General features: G+C 39.0%; 1 protein-coding gene across 1 annotated transcript in view; it reads left to right on the plus strand.

The window, feature by feature from the left end:
* Positions 1–23,338, plus strand: part of LOC6042336 (DNA N6-methyl adenine demethylase) — a 211,754-nt gene that overhangs the window by 13,476 nt on the left and 174,940 nt on the right. The window contains exons 2-3 of the mRNA XM_038263793.1: positions 18,338–20,742; positions 20,811–20,951. Of these exons, the coding sequence (XP_038119721.1) occupies positions 19,534–20,742; positions 20,811–20,951 (1,350 nt within the window). The 5' untranslated portion in view covers positions 18,338–19,533. The remainder of the gene's footprint in view (positions 1–18,337; positions 20,743–20,810; positions 20,952–23,338) is intronic.

Below are 23,338 nucleotides of genomic sequence, written 5' to 3' on the forward strand. Positions count from 1 at the left end.
AATTTTTGTCAAAAAGTCCAAAATGCTATTTCTGAAAGTGTTTTTTTTTTTCAGATTTCTTCAGATAAATTCTTGAAATTTAAAAATGAGTTTTGATTTATTTATAATGTTTTATCCGATTTTATGTCAACATTCATAAAACTGTCATGACAGAATTTTTAAAAAAAATCTCTCCGGCACCGTTTTTTGTACACAACAAGATTACCGAAAACACACCTCTGCCATATGATGTCGGCTCCGAGGGGAATTTTTGAACATTTTTTCGCTTTTAAGTTAGGCCGTTGCAAATATTTTTGAAGTTTATGTCCTGACCAAAGTCAAGGGAGAGGCAAAAAATATAAAAATGGAAATTACAAGCCATGATTTAAACATTTGAATGAAAATAGTAGTTTATGCAACAAGTTGCAAAAAGAGGATTTTTTCAGCACGAGTCGTACATTTATCCAACGAGGTTCACCGAGTTGGATAAATACGAAGAGTGCTGAAAAAATCAAGTTTTGCAACGAGTTCCATACAACATTTTTTGCAATTCCGAAAAACACTCATTGAGTGAAATTTTATGTCAAATTTTCATGTATATTGTCAAAAAATCATTTAAATCAAAAAAATGTTGAAAAGTGTTACTTTTCAAAACAAGTGCTGAAAAGTTCAACTTTTCAGCACCCATTTCAGTGCTGAAAAGTAGAAGTTTTCAGCATTTATTTTGAAAAGTGTTGCTATTCGATTCTGTTATTTTTGGTACAGAAAAGTAGGCTATTTCGTCGTTCAAGAATGGCAGGAAAAGTAAGTAGTTTCACGACGGAATTGCAAAAAAGTGTTTAAGATGCATTTTACATCAGTCCTGTTGTTATGCAATGATTAGTTTTCAAAATATCTATGTATTGACGAAACAAACAAATTGCGCAAAAATATCTTGTTGCGCTACTGTACATTGGAATTTCACTAAAATTCAAAGTACAGTCCAGACTCGGTTATCCGAAGTCCTCGAAAAATTTCACTTTGGATAATGGAAACTAAGGATAATCGAATCACGAAAAAAAATATTTTTTTACTGTCTTATTATTGATTGTTCAGCTTAAGTATGCCCCATATACAAAAACATGCTGAGTGTAGTACTTAAACATGCTAAATACGACTCTCAACGCAAGGAAATGGATTTCAAAATAGTTTCAGTTGATAAGGCTTCCATTTCTATTAAAATTTAGAAGTATTACGAAAAAAAAAATTTGGCCCTGATTTTTTTGGCCCGATCTTGAATGCCCTCGAAAATTATTTGCGACGGCTTTTTTTTTTTTTAAAATCATCCGTATTAGTGATTCGTTTTGAAACTGGCACTCTTGCTAACAAATATCTGAATTTAAGTTAAATTGTAAAAGCAAAAATTTAAATAGTGAAAAGGTTTATATTTTTTTATTTTTCCAACTCAAATGTATGTTTTTTCTTTCTAAAAGATAATTAATCGAATTTTTGATTAGGTTATATTCCAAAGAAAACAAAGATTATTAAACATATTATTTTGAGTTGCCACCCCGAATTCCTCGTCCAGATCTTGCTCCATTTCAACACATCCGGAGCAAGAGAGCTTCCCCGGCCAAGGCACACCAGTCATTCGTAGCCGAAAACGAAACTATTGGCACTACGCCCCCCGGGGCATGGCCTTCCTCTAACGTGGGATTTCTGCTCCAGCGCCTCTGACGAGACAGGAGAAAACGGGACCGACGTTTTACTTCACCATCCGATAGAAGCTCAGTGGATAAGGCGGGAATCGAACCCGCGTCTCATAGCATCATCGGGATCGGCAGCCGAAGCCGCTACCCCTGCGCCACGAGACCCACAGTCATTCGTAGCCGTTCACCACAAAACAGTCACGTTCGAGATAGCAAAAGATAAAGATTGTAAAAAAAAAAGTTCGTCCTCCCACCAATTCACTTTTCCCCCCGCGCCGGTTTGCTTCTGGACCGGAAGAGAAAAAACGAAAGAAAGACACGACAACACAGAACGTAGAGGAGAAGCAAAAAAAAGTCATGACAAAGACGACCAGTCTTCGCTTTTCCCCGTTCCAAAACCCGGCAGCAGCAGCAGCCGGAAAAGTCAAAGACGTCGTCAGAGCCTTTTGCCAAAAAAAGTGGAAAAATAAAGGAAAAAAGTTGAAAGGAAAGGATCCTTACGAATGTATGCAGCGCCAGCAGAAGTGGCGAAAAGAAAAAAAAATTAAATGAAAACTTTTGAAATAAATTTTAAACTTGTTCTCCCATAAACACCCACTACCCATGTCTCCATCCCTTCTTCCTTACCACCATAGTAGTGATGGTAAAGGGGGGATCGCTGGGTGGTGTCTCCCCCCGACCCATCTTGCAGACACATTTTCCTTTGTTTTTTTTTTCTATTCCTGCTACTTGTTTTGGAAGTCTTTTCCCATTTCTCCACACTTTCTGGACGACGACGTGGAAAGTTGGAGATTCCCCAAAGTATCCTTTGCTGGCCACGAGCTTGGACATTTGGGAGATAGGGCTAGTGCTAGTACTTTTCGGTTTGCTGGCAGAGCTTTTTCCTGCCGAGTTTCTTTGTTTTGCTAGGCAAGCTAGGGAACTGTAGAGCGTTGGAGTGAGTGGTGGGATTCGTGACCGAAACTGCAAAGCAATTGGTCAGCAAATGGGATTTCAGGGAGGTTTTGAAACGTGGGGGGGGGGGACGAGGGTACTTTTGAGCTGATTGGGTGTGATTGTGGCATGCAGGGGCTTACAAATTGTGTTGTTTGAATTTTATGTTACTTTGTGGAAGTTGTATCGATTGATGGAGCACAATGCAGGACAACAATATTCGAAATTTGAATAATTTTTGAAACACTTTCAATACCATATCATTTAGTAGAGTTAAAAAGAGTATTTTATGACAATGTTTAGTGAATTTATAGAGTACAACTGCTTAAACTTAAACTGCTTTTTGAATTTTTGGTGTATAATTGTTTTCAACTGATTCACCGGTAGGGAATATTTCAAAACCGTCAAAAAACGCAAATTGGTTTATTAAAAAAAAGTGTAAAAACTCAAAAAATTAAAATATTTTAAAATTTGGTAAACTAATTTTAGGCTTCATAAAACTTTTTTTTTCAGACAAAAGTACATAACAAATTACAAATATTCAAAATTTAATTCTAATAGATCGAAAAAACACAGATTATTGGTGTTTTGGTGGATTTGGTTGGATAAATGGTAAAATTTGATAATAATCATTAAATTAAAACTCGCGATTCACCTAAGTTCCGGTCAAGCTGGAAATAAAAATAAAAATAAATTAGTAGTTTATGCAACAAGTTGCAAAATAGTAGTTTATGCAACAAGTTGAAAAAAAAAAGATTTTTTCAGCACGAGTTGTACATTTATCCAACGAGGTTCACCGAGTTGGATAAATACGAAGAGTGCTGAAAAAATCAAGTTTTGCATCGAGTTCCATACAACATTTTTGCAATTCTAAAAAACGCATCAAGAATGTAATTTTATGTCAAACATTTATGTGTTTAGTGAATTCATCGTTCAAAACAAAAAAATATTAAAAAATATACTTTTTGCAATTCCATCGTGAAAATATTTACTTTTCCTGTCATTCTTGAACGACGAAATAGCCTACTTTTCTCTACCAAAAATAACAGAATCGAATAGCAACACTTTTCAAAATAAATGCTAAAATGTTCTACTTTTCAGCACTGAAATGGGTGCTGAAAAGTTGAACTTTTCAGGACTTGTTCCGAAAAGTAACACTTTTTTTTTTTTTTTTTTATTAAAACGATTTATTGACAAAATACATGAAAATTTGACATAAAGTTTCACTCAGTGTGTGTTTTTTAGAATTGCAAAAAATGTTGTATGGAACTCGTTGCTAAACTTGATTTTTTCAGCACTCTTCGTATTTATCCAACTCTGTGAACCTCGTTGAGTAAATGTACGACTCGTGCTGAAAAAATCTTTTTTTTTGCAACTTGTTGCATAAACTACTATTTCAATACACCCATTACAGTGCTGAAAAGTTTTTTTCATTGTTGTTGAATGGTTTTAATTTTCCATTCTGTTATTTTTGGTAAGGAAAAATAGGCCGTTTCATTTCTCCAGAAGGACAGGAAAAATTGACAGTTTCAGAGCGGAATTGCAAAAATAAATGTTAAAAATAAACACTGTATTCTAAAAAGTTTGCAATTGTTTGTACATGTTTTTTCCTCATACATTTCTACTTAATAAATGTTATGCCTCTTGGTTATTGGAAAATTTAAAGGGACAAAAACTTTATATAGAATTAAATCAAATCATCAATGAGTTTCTGGATTTATGTCAAATTGAAGTAAATATTATTTGAATTGTCAACAATCTAATATTTCAATCAATTAAATAAGTTAATATATTAAGTAATCATTTTCAAATAATATATATTTAAAAAAAAATATCAAAAAAAAGGTTGCACCCTTTTTCTCTATGTATTGAATTTTCCAAAAAATAATGAAGTATTCAAAAGAGAAAAGGGTTTCTATTTTTTATTATTTGTAAAAAATAAAAAGTGGTTAAACTCGAGAATTTTTTTTATAAAATTCATGCAAATGTTCTTCTTTTTTTTATTTCAGCTTTCGTTACTCGATTTAAGTCTTAGTCCAAAAATACAAAATTACAAAATTGTGTTTATGTGAAGAATGACAATATTTGTAAAGCTGCCAAAAAATATTCTGCAGTTATTATTCAGCTGCTGATGTATAACAAATAATGATTAAAAGAGAGTCACAAGGAGTATAACATTAAATAAATCTATTATTCTTTTTAATTGATTGGGCTTAAATCATTTTTTCAACAATTCTTCAAATTATTAGAAGCGAATCAATTAAATTGTATTAATTAATGTTTATTTATTGCAAAACTGAATGATGAAGGTGTTATTTTGGAAGGTTGAATATTACCGCTTTTATGATGTAATTTGACCTCAACTTAGACTGAAAAAGTGACATTACATCAGAAAAGCGGTAAAATTACCCATTTTCAGAGGTAAAATTACTCTTTTTTCCCGTTGTTCCCAGATGTAATAGTACCATGATTGTTTTAGCTGTGTTGTATCAATATGTATATTAAACACTTATAATTTCAAAAATGTTGAATCTTAAATATTTAAATACCAGTAAAAAGAAAGACCTAAATTTGTTTTTGAATTTCCTAGTCCTTTCACATTTCAATCCTTCAGGGCACCCCATTTCCCCTAAAAACCAACAGGAGTAAAAAATTAGTAGCTCCAAAAAGACCAAGAAAGAAAAAGAAGCAGAAAAAAACAACACGACGAAACTTCATCTTCCATTTGGACACAGAATTTTTCCTTCTTCCGCGACGCCGACGTTTGAACTCCTTCTTTTTTTCCTCCTTTTGCTCGACCAGCCTGAAGAACGGACAGCAGCCGTTTTTCCTTCACGGCGCAACGGCTCTCCCACAGGACACACAGCCCGGCCGGCTGTCACTTGTCTGGGAAAAGTTTTTCCTTTCGATTCTAAGGATCGTCTAACTGTTCTTTTTTTTAGTTAGCGTTTTTTACTTTTTCGTGTTGGGTGCTTCCACGATATACACTTTTAATAATACTTTTAAAAAAAAATCATTTTTTCCTATTCGTTTAAACTTTGCTAACCTGCTTTTACTTTTAAAACAGTTATTTTTAAATTAAAACTTAATTTTAAATTTGTAATTACTTTGAAAATTAATACTCATTCTGGTCGAAGCGCAGATCCAATCATTCGACCAGCTGTGAATGACTGGCCAAACTCAAAATTGACGAGCGCGAGTTTTCCCGGCATTTCCCACCTCCTCCTCCATCGTTTGCCAGTGTGTACGTGAGGAAAAGGAAGAGCCCACAAAAACAAAAAGCTTCAACCGAAAAGCAACGTGTTTTTCTTCCCCTCCTCGGCGTTGTCGTCGTGAGTAGTAAATTTTCCCCGATCGTGAACAAGGCTAAAAGCACGAACATAACCTCAAAAAAAACACGAACACGAACCACGGAGAGCCGAGAACGAAAAACGTGGCGTCGTGCGGCGTCCTTTCTTGCAAGGAGCAGAAACCAACACCAGCTTGGACGATGACGACGCCTGCTTGGTTGTGTTGGATTTTCCGCTTTTTGTGTGTGTGAGTCTGTGTGTGCGGGAGGGTGTTTGGAAAAGTTCAAGTTCAGTGTGTTGCCGTTTTCCTCCGAAAATTTTCGGCTTCTTCTCGGAAGAGAGCGCGGGAAAACTGGGAAACTGCTGACACAAGTTGAGGTTAGAAAATCGTCAACCACTGGGCTGGAATTAGGAGCGGGGTGGGGGGGGGAGAATCGCACACACTCACACAATCTAGCATCGTCGATGACGATGACGGCGACGAAGTCGTCGTCAATGATTTCTGGTTTCCCTTCTTCAAGTCCGCGGTGGATAACGTTTTATTTGGGTTTTTCTCTTGTTTTTCCGAAAGAGCCCGGCACGGGCTTCATTGTGTGGGTGTGGATTCTCTCTGCGTGTGTAGGTTGGGTTGTTTTTGTTATGGTTTTTGGGTGTATTTTTCTTTTTACGACGACGCCACCATTGTCGTTGTCTAAATCGCTTTCGTCGTCGTCCTGGTCTACTTCCATGTTGCTATTTATAAAACAATGGTGAGGGTGGTGTGGTTCGAGGGGAGGATGAAGCAACACTGACTGCTGCAGGATTGTAGTTTCCGGTTTTCTGGTGAAGCGACCATGACGCATCTGTGTGGGCTGTATAGGGGAGGGGAAATGCTGATAGATTTTTAGAATATTCTCCAAGGTTCTGGAAACTATGGATGCAGCATAAGAATTAGATTTCAAAAATGTGTCAGCTTTAATCTAGAATATTGAATAATGTGACGATAATGAATTTTTAAAATTAAAAAATATCATGACCGAAAATCGCATTTGACTGCATCCAGTTTTTTTTCACAGCTCATTTCCAATGATAACAACAAATATGGCTTGGTACACGGATAGAAATCTTGTAAATATATCTTGTAAAATATCCGGTTACTCTATGTTTTGGAATTCGTAAACATTAAAATGTTTCCAAAATCATCAACATTTCTCTCAAATTTGATGTTAATGTTTTCAAAATCGACAACATTGTAACTCGAAATCGTAATAATGTTGACGATTTTAGAAACATTTCAACATTTTTACGAATTCAAAATCATAGAGTTACCGGATATGCTTGTTCTTAAAATTTTTTTAGAAAATGCATTTATGGATGCCAATTAAACATGTCTTTCAAACTTTCATTTTGTAATGCTGTTGATAAAAACAGGAGCACTTAGAAAAAAATAAATTTCATTCTCCGTAATTTTATATCAAAATAATTATTCAAAATAACTTCGTTGCTCGAGAAGTATCAAATCCAAGGTGGTTATTAACAATGAGGACATTGATGGAAATGATGTCAATCACACTTTTACATCATTATGAAACTGCAATTCATATAAGATCTATCAAACAACCTTCTTTGAATCTTCAAAAACTTTTCCTTAAAAATGTTTTTTGAGATAATATTGTGTTTCAACAGGAAACGTATTAAAATTGTATTACCGTCATCAGGGGTGACATTGGGTCTGGGGGTGAGATTGTGTCGTACAAATTTCAACATTTGTATGACCAATCTAACCCCCAGACCCAATGTCACCTAATGACGGTATTTGGGAATAAAATATTTTAAGATTTCGGTAAAAATTTAGCCGGGGTTTATGAAAAGATTTTTTTTTGTACTGTCAGTGGGGGAGACATTGGGTCTGGAGGGGTGACATTGGGTCAAAGTGATTTTTACGGATTTTAACATTTCTCTGATTCTTCTCAATGAAACTGAATTCTATTAAAAGGGTTGTGTAGGGGACATCTTAAGATGACTTCGCTGAAAAAATCTCGTTCCTAGAACGAATCCTGTTATTTTGGCAGCTGTCTAAAGTTGAGATACGTTTTTGGCCAAAAATGACCTCTCAAAAAATCATTTTTCTAATATTTTTGTTGGAATTGCTCGAAAACTACCGAAATGTTTGAAACACCTCCACTTCAAACATTGTAGCGTGTCAATACGATTCCCTCGAACAAGAAACACTGTTGGATGACTTGTTTTTACCATACCGTTGTATTTGACCCAATGTCATCCCCTCTAAGGGGTGAGATTGGGTCAATTTTCAAACTATTGGCATTTAAGGAAGTGCTCATCAAAATCCACCATATTTTGGGAAAATGTTAGTAAACTATCTAAGAACAAATCTACGTTGAAAATTTGTCGATGTTATTTAAATTGTTTTTGTTATTGAGAAATTACGAGAGGTGTATAGTTTTTTTACCCGTAGTCACCCCCACTGACGGTATTAAATATAAAAAATTGAGATACACATTTAAAAATAAACACATTTATACTTTTTTGCTTAAATTGTATTATTCATTTAATAACATATAGATTTTTGTGTATTGAAACATAAGGCCGATGCAAATATTTTCAAAGTTATTGTTCCTCGGCTCTGGCCGGGGTCGAGAGGGGGGGGGGGCGATAACAAAATATAAAAATTGGAATAACAAGCCAAAGTCTCAACATTTGAATGCAAAAAAGTGGTTTAAATGCATTTTGCACTTGTTCAGTTGTTTTGCAATCATAAGTTTTCATAAAAGTAAGATTTGACGAAAAAAAAAATAGCAAAAAAACTTGTTTGCGATACTAAACCTAAACCATTTTCCGAAATTCAAAAGATGTTTAAATCAACCCAAACATGCTGAAAATGATTGTAAACGCAGGAGAATGCATTTTAAATCAATTTCAGCTGACTGCACTTAAATTTTATTGAAATTATGAAGTTTTTTGAAAATATTTTTTTTGCCCTTTGATTTTTCGGGCCAATTTTGAAGAGGGGGGCCCAAGTTCCTCTAAAAACGAGATTATTTGTAGACTAATGAAAGGGAAATTAAAGAAAAGTTACCCTATCACTGTCAGATAATGTCATGCATACTACAAATGCAACGAAGAACAACATTAAAAATATCGAAGGCATTCAGAAAACTAAAAGTTTTCAGAGACAAAACAAAATCATAATACGGTAACTGTCCTGATAAAATTGAGGATAAAATCACTTAAAAGTATCAGCTAAGGCTTCTTGAACCTTGAAAATTAAAGCCCCCTCAACTAACGTTTCGATGCCTCTGTGCTGTCTTGTACTAAGCTGGCTGGTTTTTCTATCTAGTTAGCATAAGAACAAAGGCATCGATTTATTGAATCGCCTATTTCAAGCAAAATCAGCCTCCTTTCAACGCCCACAGGTCATTTCGTGCATTTTCCGCTTATGATTCTTTCACAATCACACCAAAAACATTGCTCACGATCAGCACTGCCAAAAGCCCAAAGTCCTGTGGCTTCACAACAGTTTGCATCGCCTATCATAAATTATCCCAATTTAGAGCTTTCTCCCTTTTCCCCTCCACAGCACCCACATACAAAAATCCGAAAATGAATTCCCAAAACCTCCTTCCATCTCACCATCGAATTTGTTTTCGTGAAAAAGAAAAAAAAACTTTTATCGCGCGACCACGCTCCGGCGGCCTATCGTGAATGATGGCGAACCGATTATCCGCGTCCAGCGCTGCGCGCCCCTGCAAGTAGGCCACCCCCGAACCAACACAACACAAAAAAAAAAACAAATCAAAACAAAAACAACAACGTGCTTTCACATGCGGGGCGGGCGCGAACCACCCCCACGCCACGTGTTTTTTTTTTCTTCCTTCCCTGTTTTGAGGTTATGTGTGATTGTTGTTGTTTTCATATTTCTTGCGTGCGTGTGCCGTCTCCGTGTGAGCCCCATTCATTTCCATGATTATCGAACGTAAATTTTGCGCCCAAACTGTGGTAAACACGAGCAGCTTTGCCCCAGTAGACGCCACGTGAATGGAGACCTTCCTCCATCCCAAACCCTCCTCTTGAATAAAGAACTCCCCACCTCATTCCACGTGGTAGTCTAGTGCTGAATGGAGCGCCAGGAAATCTCGCCAGCGCCAGGGAATAAAATATCAATTAATCTAAATAGCTTTTTGACGTATATATTTATGTTTATGTTTTTATCAGCAGCTCGATATGGGCGGCCTAATCGATGAGTTGGGGCTTTGCTCACCCGCGGGGAAATCATTGCAATTGATTTCGGGCTGGAAGAGTTGTTTTTCACCGACTTACGCACCGCCAAAGTGGCGAGTTGGAGCAAAGATGGCGTTCCCGCTAGCTGTCAAACTATTTATGTCTTTGTTTCTGCACTTCAACCAATTAAAGTCGCAAATTAAAATTGAAACATGTTTTGCTCACTCCTGAAGCATGCATTGCAAAAACTTTCAGCCAAAAAAAACTAACTTTTCACCAAGTTATTGCCCACCAAACTTGCGAGTCGACGCAAAGATGGCGTCCCTTCGGCGAGCTGTCAAGCTCGCGCCCATTGTCTTTGTGCTTAAGTGAATTCACTCAGTAATTTGTAGTACGCTCGACAACAACAACAACAAAAAAGTGTGCTCAGCGAATGATGTCATAATAATTAAAGGTGTACAATTTCGCATTTTTATGACCAAGGACGAACAAGTGGCCGCTGGAGCACGAAGCAGGAAAAAAGCTAATTAGGCGACGGCCATCTTTAATGTATTCATTGCGCGGCGAAAGTGAGAGTGAGAGGGGGAGAAGCGCACGTTGCGTTTCATGTTTTGTAAAATTTAAATGATTTTTTTCTTCCTGTGCTTTTGAAACAGTTGAAAGCACTTGCGTTCTGGAGCGACAGTTGTTACGGAAAGTCACTTTTAAAAACTGCGAGCAAAGTTTGCGATTTTTTGTCACCGATGTTACGCTCACACTCACACACCACCTTGCCCCCGCGGAAGTAAGTTAGGAAAAACATAATTTGAATAAAAGCCGCTTGCGTAATGAAAAAGTGACCCAATTGGGTACTAAAGCCCTATGCCAATTTTTATGTACAACGGTAAAAAACACGATTAAAAACCATTTCTTATCACTTTTTTTCATTTTAATGCAAAAATTTTTTTTGACAAGACAACATTTTTTCGATGGATCAACTATGGTCCCCTTGGAACGACCTGTCAAGTAGGAGCTTTTCTGTCAAGAAGGACCGCGAGGTTAATTTTTCAAATTGATTTAAAAATCCATTTTAAGCTCTTTATGGTCGTACAAAGGGTCATTGTACTCAGAAAAATAAGCTTTATCGCTGTGAACAATAATATCAGCAATCTAAGCTTCATTTTAGGACCCAATTGAAAAGAAATTTATGTGCTCTTTGTGTGCGAGCTTGTGGACGAAACTTTTCCTCCGCAGGAATCAGCACTGGGTGCTTTTTTATCCTTCACCGAGTGTATTGCTTGATGCGCAGTTTCTTGGTGGGGTTTTTTTTCCCCGAACCGTTCAAAGTAACTTTCTTTTTGGTCATAGTGCGAATAAAGAAGCCGGCTCAACAGAGGACACCGCAAAAAATTGTTGCCAAAACTTGCGCCCGGAAAGTTTTATAATTTATTTCGGAAACTTTGTCGGAGCTTTTTTGTGCGCTCTCTAAACTTGTAGAGAAAATGCCACCTTATTTTGCGAGAAAAAGTGCTTTCGCGCGGTGACATGGGAGAAATCCTGTCTAACTGTCGAAAAGCTGGAAATCGGGATTTGGTTTTTGTTTCTGCTTGGGAAGTGGAATGATTGCTCATCAATTCAACTAATGAGCGCCATAATTTAAGCTTAACTTAAGTGCGATTCGTAACATCTTAATATTGGAGTTCCACAAACTTAAAAATCCCTTTAAATTCATAGACGTTAGAAAAATCACCTTGGAAAATATATTGAATTTCCAATTCGATCACCGTCGCGACGTCCCATCGCAAAAAAACAAAAATCTCAAAAAAAAACCTCCCACAGGATTCCAGGGGAAGCAACCATAGATCTTCATCCCCTAGTATGCATTTTGGTATACAGATCCAGAGCATTGAAAAGTGAGGCACTGAAAAGTTTCAACCTCAAAATCGAAGCATTGAACAACAGTGAAAAAAACAAAAAATATCAAAGTCTAATATTTATTTCTTTACGTCAGGAAATGTTTACATTAAGATTGAGCAAAATACACTCTTTGTTTACAAACTCACTATAACCCATTTACATTGTTTTGCTAGAGTTATTCAATGATATTCTTATATATCAGACCAGTGTTGCCAGATAACAAGATAGTAATTCAAATACCAACTAAAAAATAAATAATTCCACTTTGCTTAAATTTTTTGGCTAGTTTTCAAAAGTTCATAAGCACTAGTTGTAAACAAAGCCGTCACTCAGTCGCCAGCCAGCGACAAGTTAAGACGTGTTTTGCTCGTGTTGTCATCCCGCGTGCTTGGAAGTTTTTGACAGATGGAGGTGGAGGAATCCTCCGAGGAGGAAGATTTTCGTCCCATCCGCGGGAATCGGAAGCGGAAGAAGTCCAGCGAGGTCACTGGAATCGGCATCGAAGGAGAAAAAGTTGAGAAGACCCTGCTCAACAACAACAAATTCAGCCCGCTAGCGGATAACAAAAACAACAACAATGCCAGCCCAGCAGGAGGAGGGGACGCCCCGGCGGTTCCACCACCCGGCCAGTCGGCAGGTAAACAAAAGCAACCACCTTTGGTGTTGAAGAACACCACGGATTTTTCCAAGCTCGTGGCGATTTACAAACTAACCCGATTTGGAACCAAGGTGACCTGCTTCTCTGTCAAAGATTTTGACAAGTTGCAAGAGCTACTCAAGAAGAAGAAAGTGGAATTCTACACCCACGATCGGCGGAGCGAACGAAATCATCGTCGTGGTTTTCCTGATGAACTGAAACCGGACGATTTCAAGTACCTTCTGAAGAGGGATCTCAAGCTAGACGCGCTGAAGGTGCATATCATCAAGCGGAAGGAAAAGTCCACCGTGGACGAAACTCCGTACATTGTGGTCTTCCCCAAGGGATACACCAATCTGAAGAAGCTCTCTGCAATGAAAGTTGTGGCAAGCACTATCATCCGGTGGGAGGCCTACCGGAACAAGCGGCCGAACGTGACCCAGTGCAGGAACTGCTTGCAGCTGGGTCATGGAACCAGGAACTGTCACCTAAAAGGGAGGTGCAACAACTGTGAGGGTCCCCACAAGACGGACGAGTGCAAAGTCCAAGATGCCGAGCCGAAGCGGTGTGCCAACTGCTCTGGAGCCCACGAAGCCACGGACCGCAGCTGTCCTAAGCGTGCGGACTTCATCCGGAGGCGCCAGCAGGCGTCGAAACCGAAACCGCCGGCAAGGAAGGCGGAGAAGCAGAGTCTAGCAGTTCCGGCGTTTACGCCGGCGGAGTTTCCTCCGCTGCCGGGCGCAGTTCCGGACGGAAAATCCAAGGATCGCCCTCGTCCCGCAGGAAGCAGCCAAGGTGGCCCCCGAGACGGTGGAGCCACGGAGAAGGAAGCCGGGGAGGTGCTCTACAGTTCGGCTGAGCTGTGGGGGATTTTCTCCGAGTACATCGGCAGGTTCAATACCTGCAAGACCCGCTTGGACCAAGTAACCCTCGTCAGTTACATGATCTCCAAGTATGGAATTTAAGGAGTTTTTTTTTTGTTTTTATGTATTGTTTTACTGATCCTCGGTCCCAACCTGGTCACAGCACCTAAAAGGACCTAATAAAAATAAGTTAAGAAAAAAAACAAAGCCGTGTTTCAATACGTTCTTGATCATTTTGTGAAATATCAAACTCATAAATGGTTTGAGCTGTTCTTCTGCACGTCCTTTAAATGCTATTTACTTAGAAACAATGAAAATTTGATATGGTTAAGAGCAAAAATCACTAAGTGCCGGTGGACGCGAAGTCTGTGCCTAATCAAATGTCGATGTCTGTGCCTAATCGAAAAATCAAAATCAAAAAAAAGGAAGGAAGTTTGTCATGTCAGAGTTGCAAGATCTGTAAAGTTTAAGATCAATCGAGATCAAAACGAGATAAAATTGTAATAAAAAACTGATGACTCAAATTTTATACTTATCGCAATTCATTCAAATATTTATCGAACAGTGGAGAGGAAAACGACATCGAAAGTTACATTTCTTCAAAATTTGCAGTTACCTGCTCGTAAACGCATGATTGTCTTTCCTATCATTTTTATTTTTTTTATGATAATAGAGCCATTTTGGGTTCCTTCAACTTACATTACCAGCAAACTTGTGCAAAGATGAAGCTGATGGCCGAAATTGGATTTAAGTGTTTTTTAATTGTTAATAATTTTAACTGGAATTGTGGAGTCGGAGTCGGAGTCGGAACCGGAGACAGTGAAGTCGGGTATTTTTAGGGACCTGGAGTCGGAATCATAAACACTCGAATAGCTGGAGTCGGAGTTGTAGTCGTCAAAACTCGAATAGCTCTAGTTGGAGTAGGAGTCGGAGTCGAAAATTTCTGATAAACCCGGAGTTTGAGCTAGTGTCGGAGTTATCTAAAATTTAACAAAATTTATGAATTTATTCATTGTTGAATATTTGATATCATGCAGGTCCTCAGAACATCTACAAATTTATTTTACAAATTTTACATTTATTTTTAGAATCGAGAATTGGTTCGAGAAATTTATCAGATGTCATTTTTATATTTTTTGAAGTATTTTGATTTTGATTGGATAGTTACAATTGTGTTTTTAACTATGATCACTAAATGATAACCTGTTAATCATCTCTTAGCCATGTTTTTTTAGTAGCTCATAAAATAGTAAACAATTATGGTTGTGAAGTTAAAATTCTGAAAAATATTCAATTGATTCTTGACTGCCTCTTTTTGCTTGTATTTATGTGTTCTATCAATTCAAATTTGACCAAAAGTTACCAAACTCTTGCTGAAAAAAAAAGAAAACTCACATTTTTTAAATATCATAAGTTTCAAATACAAGTTGTAACATTTTAAAAGTTCTTAAATTAAAACTTTTTTATTTATAAAATATTTCAAAATTCTGTTTTTTAGGATTTTTCAAAAAATATTTCAAATTCTGAATGTCCTAATAATTCCGAAATAAGACAAAAAATAAAAAAAATGTGATCTGTTTTTTTTTTATTCTGAAAATTGTTATGGTTGGTTCTTAACATTTGAAAAAGTGAACACATTATTTTTTTATTATTCCGGAAGCTTAAAAATCTATTAAAAAACGCAAAATTAATTCTCTTGAAATTATAAAATAAACCTTGTTTTTATTTCAAAAAATATTCAAAATACCTGAAATTTAAATTTTTTAAAAATTTATATAATATTAATATTTAAAAAATCACTTGTCTAGACAATTTTTTAAATGTCCAATAAACATAAGAAACACAATAGCTTATAAGACCTTTGAAAAAACTCTAGATTGAATGTTTGTAATAAATTATCAAAATTAAAAAATCCAAAAAATCTGAAAATTCTGAATGATTTTTTTGACTTTTAAAACATTTAATAATACGAAAAATTCTCAATAATTCTTATATTTCCTAAATATTTCAAGAAATTTGAAAAAAATAGATTTAACAAATTTAAACAATTTCCAATTTTGCGAAAATTACATTATTTTTTTTTTTTTCAAGTATTAAGGCCATTGAAGATATTCTCAAATAATTCTCAAGTTATAAAAAATACAAATCTCTTCCAGTGCCTCCAGTTCCGTGCTAAAGGCACTTTCCAATATCGCTCAAAGCGTGCTGACTGAGGCGAGCGGGGTTGTTCAAATTCACCTTCTTCCGCCTGATTTCGTGTGAAAAACTTGACATGTCACTCACAACATTGCGCGCAATCCGGCGACGTGCCCCGAATTCCACGCGTCCTCATTTTCACGTGTGTCATCCCGACTTCTCGACAATATTTTTTAATATTCATGGGTGAGTTCACCTGAATTTGATGATGTATCGAACGCCCTCTCGTCGTCGCATGTGATTGCTTTCCACTTTCAATTTTCCACCCCACACACCCGAGTCTGGCAACACTGTCTTGCTCGCGAAAAGACTGCGTCTTTTTTTTTGGCGTTTCCGAAATCCTGGAGGAGAAAATATTTGCTTTTCATGACTGGGATTAAAAGAAGAGGGAAAAAATCGTGGCTTTTCGAAACCTTAGGATAGAAGGAAAAGCCGCCAAGACGTGTTTGTCTATTTGCGGAGACAGCAGCGAATTTGAAATCTTTTCGTCTGCGCACCCGCCCGCGTTTGAATAATTGGAAAGCCGGTGGTGGTGTGTTTGGGAAATCGGGAAAAGCTCTCCGGGCTGTGTGTTACTTGCGCCAAACAAAGTGCCATCAAGGGCCCGGACGAGGTGGTTGGAAAATGAGACGAAAGCAATTTTCTAAATGCAAAGTGTTTCCAGACAACCGGAGCACAGTGGGTAAAATTATAAAATATGACGCCATCTTTTGCCGATTTTTAGGAATAAGCCTGAATGTAGGCAATACTAAAAGCAAGACTGGACGTCTATTTGCTGTGATCAAATCAACCTAAACACGAAAAAAAGAATTTTTTTACCAAATACTTCACAAATTTCTACCACAGTGCAAAAAAAAACCCCTAAACCTAATCCTCACGCACTGATCTCGAAGAGAATCGAGTGAAGAAAAATCGTTCGGCTTCGCGAAAGTATTTGAATCACGTCAAATCGTTACGAGTCGAAAGACTAAAGGTGAAGAGCCAGGTGCTTGGTTGAATCTAACCTCCAAAAATAAAGAAGCACGTGATCTAGGATAAAAATAAAAATTCACTTCACCGAAGATAACAACTCGACTCGATGGCAGCACTGCGGTTGTGGTTTTTTTCCGGGAAAAGTGGGTTTGGGGAAGGTGCGAAAAAATAAAATAAATTGTAAATTGAAAACGTAACTCATGCGAAATATTATTTTCTGAAATTCAATTTTTCCGGTGGCGACGATGTCGTCCTCGACGAGGAGGTTCGATGTACTCTTTATTGGAAATCGCAGTGGATTGTGTCTGGAGTTTTTGGGGGTTTAAAGTTGATGCTTCCGGATTGATTTCTTTAAGTTAGAATCTTAGAAACTCTTTTGAAACAATCCCAATTTAAACTTAATATCTCATATACTCATACTCGCTTCTCATTTACCTTAGCGGCTTAATTATGCACCCTCCACCGTTCAAGTAACAAGTAACAATTTGCAATGGAACGTAAATTCGCATGAAATCATCACACCTACCCCCAGTTCAGAATAATTGGACGAACATTATGGTACTCTTATGAATTTTCAACATTACCAATATGGAACACTTCTAATATTTCTTGTTTACTCCCCTCTGCAAATTAGAATTCAAGATGATAAAGGCATGATTTAGATTTAAAATATGAAGCAGAAGGTATTTTATGCATTCCCAGTGACGGTTTTTCACTGGGCCTAGAAAGCAGCCCGGGAGCATGTTGACAGCTCCCATACAAACTGAGCGTACCTCTTTTTGTGGGCCCAGTGGGCCTAAGATGGCGGCCTTTGATATCATCTAGCCAAACATTTGAAAATGGCGAATAGTTTAAATTAATATAGTTTTTGCCTACTTTCGGTTTAAAACGACAAAATAAGCATTCTGGAATCATTTTCTTGAAAAACTTGTTTAAAGATACGCCACGTTAAAATATTAGTCTCGAACAGTTGGAGGGAGCGTGCCGCGAAAGCCGTAACGGAAAAAAAAGTTTCCCATGCAAATTTTGAGTTGCGTTTTTAATGGGCGGACTCCGACGAGGTCCACATGCCATCTGTCGGTGGATACGCGCAATTCACGAAAACTGTCATGTTAGGGGACGGCTGCTAGAAAGCCTTTTTAGAAACTCACCACTGTCAAGGTAAACTCACCACGCAAATAGGAATCTGCAAATAGGAATGCATTTGTGTCAGTGCATCACTCCGCGTCAAAAAATTGTAAACATAAACAAAACATCATTCCAAGAGGGGGAAAGGAAAGTCTTCCTTTTGAAAGGTTATGATTTTTGTCTTCGCACTGCTAGTTACTTGTCCAATCGCCCGAACCTACTGTAAAGGTCCTTGCATCTACAATGCGTCCTAAACAAAGTAGTGTTAGTGCAGCATTGGAGTTCTTATTGGACCCCTTTCTGAGCATGTGTTCGTGAGCTGTGCATCGCATCGTGGTGTTTGTTTACCACCTTATGACAGCTGCTCAGTTTAGAAGCAAACGATTTCAGTTTTCGACAGACCCTTGTAGCAATAGCATTGATGTCGCAATAACGAGGTTTGAGGTAATCGGCTAGTGACTTGTTTATTTCGTTTCATTAGGTTTTGCAACTGTTTGGAATATTTAACTAATCATTTTTTTTTCTTTTATGTTACAGATGCTGATAGGAAACGTGAAACCAAAGCCAATGACAAAAGCAAAACAATCTATTCAATGAAGCACCGCGAGTGAAACTTCAGTCTAATCTACTTTTAAAAGTTAATTTAAATTCTATTTATGTATTTATAATAAACCTAATTTATTTATTTATTTAACTTATTCAACAAAAACCTTCTAAATCATCTAAACAATCGATCAGTATAACTTCATCACCAACGTTCGAGTCAGTAAATTTAAACAACCTAATTTATTTCGAAACAACCCCAAGTCAACAACTTTACAATCAACTAAACGAAAGTAAACGATTTGTTTTAAAAACCGTTCAGAAGCATAACCAAACTAAACAAACGACAGCAAAGTACAAATTACAGTCTAAAAACAAAAAAAAACATTCACCAAACACACCAAATCAGTAATAACAAAACAAAAATCAAGCAGTTGTGCGCGAAATAGCGAAACATAAATCCGTAGTCTGAGTGAAAAGCAAATTTACCAAAAACAAAAGTAATATATTAGATCAAAAACGCAAAAAAGTAACAACAACTGTGTTGACAATAAGTTGGTCCCCAAAACAAAAAGAGGAAATACGTAAACGAGGCACAAATCTTTTGAAAATCGCGCCAAAGTCAGTATTATTTTGATCGTCATACAAATCGCCACAACAAAACAAAACAAACAAGTACAAAACATAAAGCCAGCAGTAAACAAATCAGTAAAACATAGCAAAAAAAAACAAAACAAAAATAGTCTAAATTTCGCGCAACGCCGTTGCGCGCCAACCGTGTTCAAAAACTGTTACCTTTGGCGCCACCCTAAGAAGTGTGAAAAGTGGTGAACGAGAAGAAAGAAGTTTACTTATTTTTGATACGTGAAGAGAAGAAAACAATATTTACCTGAACAAACCCAGTGAAAAAAGTAATTAAACAGAGGAAAAAGTAGTGAAAAATATACCAAATTTGTGGATTGTTTTAACGAAGGCAGAGTGTTTAATATAGTGACAGTGTTCAAAATCTACCTCTCAGAGAACAAGAGTACACAGAGATTTAGCGAGCTTTGAAGAACTACAGTTTACGTTGTTTTGGAACGCAAGAACTTTCGGTTTCTCTAGTCTAGTGAACGTTTTTTGTGTGGATAGTTGGGGAAGAGACACTTTGACTTTGTGAATGTAAACAAAACGTGAACCTAAGATGTAGTATGACATCAATGATGAGTGTTACGACCGCGGAGGAAAGTACCGACCATAGTTTACCTTCGTTTGCCTCTTTTACCGCCGAGCTGGAGCCCTCATGGGACTATTACGACCGTCAGGAGCGCTCTAATGGGTCCGCCAACGGTGGTGATGTGATATCGTCGCAAACAAGCAATAGTAGCTATACGAGACCTTGGGAAATGGAGACCAAGGACCAGCGAGCAATTGTCACCAACGGTGGTGGTGGTGGAGGCGGTTTTGAGCCGTTCCCCAAGCTACCGTCGTTCCAGAGTCAATTTCATGGATATTCGGAAACGGCCATGGCCACCGAGCCTAGTCTACCACAGGTTACCGCCGTTCCGGTACCGATCTCACCGAGTTCGGCCTCGCCCAACACGGGTGGTGGGTCGCTAACGCAGCTGACACAGCTAACGCCAACCCCGCTAACGCCTCTTCAAGGTGGACTAACGTCCATCGGAGGTTCGAGCTTTCACACGCTCAGTGCTGTCAATCCACGTCCGTACCCACTAGTACCTGCCCCAATTCAGGCCCGTGATATCCAAACCATCAACCATCAGTACATTGACGAGCGTCACATACAGCTGTACCAGCCGATCTCGAGCTTTCAACCTCAACCCCTGCCCACCACGGTCACGGTCATCAAGAACGAAGTGGTGGACTTTGACCTGTCCCACCTGAAGAATGGAACGTTGCACCACAGCAACTTCCAGAACCCACTGCTGGACAACAACATCTTCTCCCACAACGGAATGCATGCCCAGACGACGCCCCACCATCAGACCCAACTGCACCATGGTCATCATCACCAGCTGCATCAACCCCACCAGCCAAACTTGGTGTCCCCCTCGGTCGTACAGGACCACCACATCACCAACAACAGCAAACAGCACCAGCAGCAGCACCTGACCAGCTCCACCACGATCGGCACGCCCGGTCGGCTGGACAGCAGCACCCAGCAGTCCCAGTCACCGCAGATAACACGGATCGCTGACAATCGGAAAAAAGAGCGGCGGAAAATACGAGCCCCCTCGCTCGAGTCCACCAGTGCCGAGTCCGAGGGCAGTGCAATGGATATTGGCGACAGTGGCAATCCGGGACAGGTCGCGGCCATCTCGAGTACGGCCAACTTCAAGAGCCCGATGCACACCATGAGCATGGACACCGACGACGGCGGCATGCCGGGCGAGAAGACGGTACGACCGACTCCCGCTTGACCATCAATCGTTCGAAACTAATCCGAATCTCTATCCTCTTTTGACAGACCAAGAAGAAGCGCAAGCGCTGCGGCGAGTGCGTCGGCTGCTCGCGCAAGGAAAACTGCGGCGAGTGCGCGCCCTGCCGGAACGACAAGAGCCACCAGATCTGCAAGACGCGGCGCTGCGAGAAGCTCACCGAGAAGAAGGTAAGCTCGCTGGTTTTGCGGTGTGACCGACTTCCATTTTGAGAGAAAAGTGAACAGAGAGAAGAGTTATGAGTGCAACATGATCAGAAGTACTCATTTTTGACAGATTTGACAGAATTGACAGCACTAGCTTGGGTACTCACCTGTGAAAATCTGGAACCACTGAAAAACATACCTGTGACTTCTGAAACCACTGCATTCCGGAAATACACATCAAAAACTACAATGTTCTAATTTTCTTAAGTGTATCTTTAAGTCCGCAATTGAAACGTCAATATCTACAACTGCAAGTAGAAGTCCGCAAAAGAAACGTCATTCAAACTTAACCCTAACTGGAACCTCGCCAAACTAGGGTTAAGAACCTCCCGAAATGCGGCGGCCAAACACAAAGCCAGGACCGACCGGGTCGTCCATAAATCAATCCTTAACAAATTTAATGAAGCGATAAAATCTTCGCACAACTGCCGCCAACCCCCGAATAAAAAAATCATCAGTCGCTCGCCATGTCAATGCACTTTCTTCCCGCGCGCCGAGAACGTCATAAAAAAAAACAAAAGGAAAAACCTTCCGGCGCACCAATTTTCAACCGTCAAAATATTTGCACGCTTCGCTTTCCGAACTCTTTCTTTCTCGCGTCCAAGCAGGCCGGGGAACATGTGTGTTCTCGCGGCACACCGAAAAAAAATATAAAAGAACCACGCCAGAAGGACACACACGAGAGAAACCTTTGGCGCGGCAGGTTGGGCGCGAATGTCGTACGTTTGGTGGTTTGTTTACTTTTTGGTTCAGCTGGTCGCGCGCGCAGCTTGTTTGCGAATCGCGCAGATGATCGGGGCGCACGAGCCGCGATAACGAGGGGTGCGACGATTGATTTTTGGAGTTTGATGAACTTTTAGATTCGACAAGTTCCGGACTTGGGTCTTCTAGGTTCCGTTGCAAAGGTGGTACAAACCTGCAGATGTTGCCGGGCATTAAAATTTATTGATTTTTCATTGACTGCTCGAACACAAAATATTGATTCGACTGCCGAAGGCAGAAAAAACCCACATTGTGATAAGCACGACTAACGTATAAATTTTATTACAACCGGAGCATTTGAAAACTCTGTTTACAATTGAGCCCGCTGGCAGATAAGCTTCGCGTAGAAAGAGTTGGTGTTTGAACACCCGCACTTTACCACCTTGTTGCGTCGTCAGTCAATGCTGAGCTGTTTACCTTGCGCAAACACCCTTGGCCAAAGTGACAGTTGGCGCAGGAATCTTCTATGTTAATTTCATGCAAGAACTCCGACACTGCCCGGGTTCGCACTGGAAGCATTAATTTCGTTTAATTTCATACACCATATGTGGCTTTGCTCCTGCCGAAGCACTTTTCTCGTCCGTTTTCACTACGGAAATACGATTAACCGCCACGAACAAACACGGCGAAGAAGAAAAATGCGTATCAGTCAGCTGTTTAAACTTTGTTTCGATTTCCTTAGAAATCCCCGGTCCCACCGGCTTTTGTCTCGCACTTTTTTGTGAAGGGACTCGACAAGGAAAAAGGAAACTTTTCAATTAATACGAGAGATGAAATCTCAGGTAGAAATGCTGCTTCTGCCTTTATTCCTTCGATTTTCGTATTATTTCGGCCTCGGCAATCGTCTGCTGTTGTACGAGATGATTGAAACGAGACGCGACACAAAGGTAGACGCGCTTTCACACGAGAATGAAATTTATAAATTGAAGACGCAGAACATCTGCTTCCTAAAGGGATTCGTCGGAGACGCACGGTGCGGTGTACGTAGTACGAGATTGACTGTACCGAATCGCGGAGCAAGTTGCTCCCGAAACGGTTGACAAATTGACAGTGTTGACTGATTTGACAGCGTGCTGACAGCACTAGTTTGGGTACTCACCTGTGACACTCTGGAACCACTAAAACACTTACCTGTGACGTTCTGGAACAACTCGAAATCTACAACTTCAAATTTACTTAAGTACATCTTGAAGTCCGTAATAGTAACCGCAACCGGAAAGTGCCCAAAAGTAGGCAACCACGTTGGACAAACAACTAGAATCGATTTTCCTCCAGCAGAAATGTCAAATTGTGCGATTATTTATGACCACGCGTGCGTTCACTTCCGACTTTTCTGCCACTTTGCGAGCGCGATTGTGTTTGGCACCCCCAAAGTCCAAGTTTCTTCATTTTTATTCGCTCGCCTGCTTCCTGATGACAAAACTTTTAATATCTCATAAATAATATTTCATTCCTGTCTTTTTCTCTGACCGGCAACTGAAAAAAAACTCTCCTTCGACGTCTCCAACTGCCATTGTTCCGTCCCGGGGTACTTTTTTTCTTTGAAAACTTTTTTCGTTCTCACTCCGTTCTTCTTCTGTCGGAATTGG

The sequence above is a fragment of the Culex quinquefasciatus genome, chromosome 3 (assembly GCF_015732765.1).
Source record: "Culex quinquefasciatus strain JHB chromosome 3, VPISU_Cqui_1.0_pri_paternal, whole genome shotgun sequence".
Lineage (NCBI taxonomy): Eukaryota > Metazoa > Arthropoda > Insecta > Diptera > Culicidae > Culex > Culex quinquefasciatus.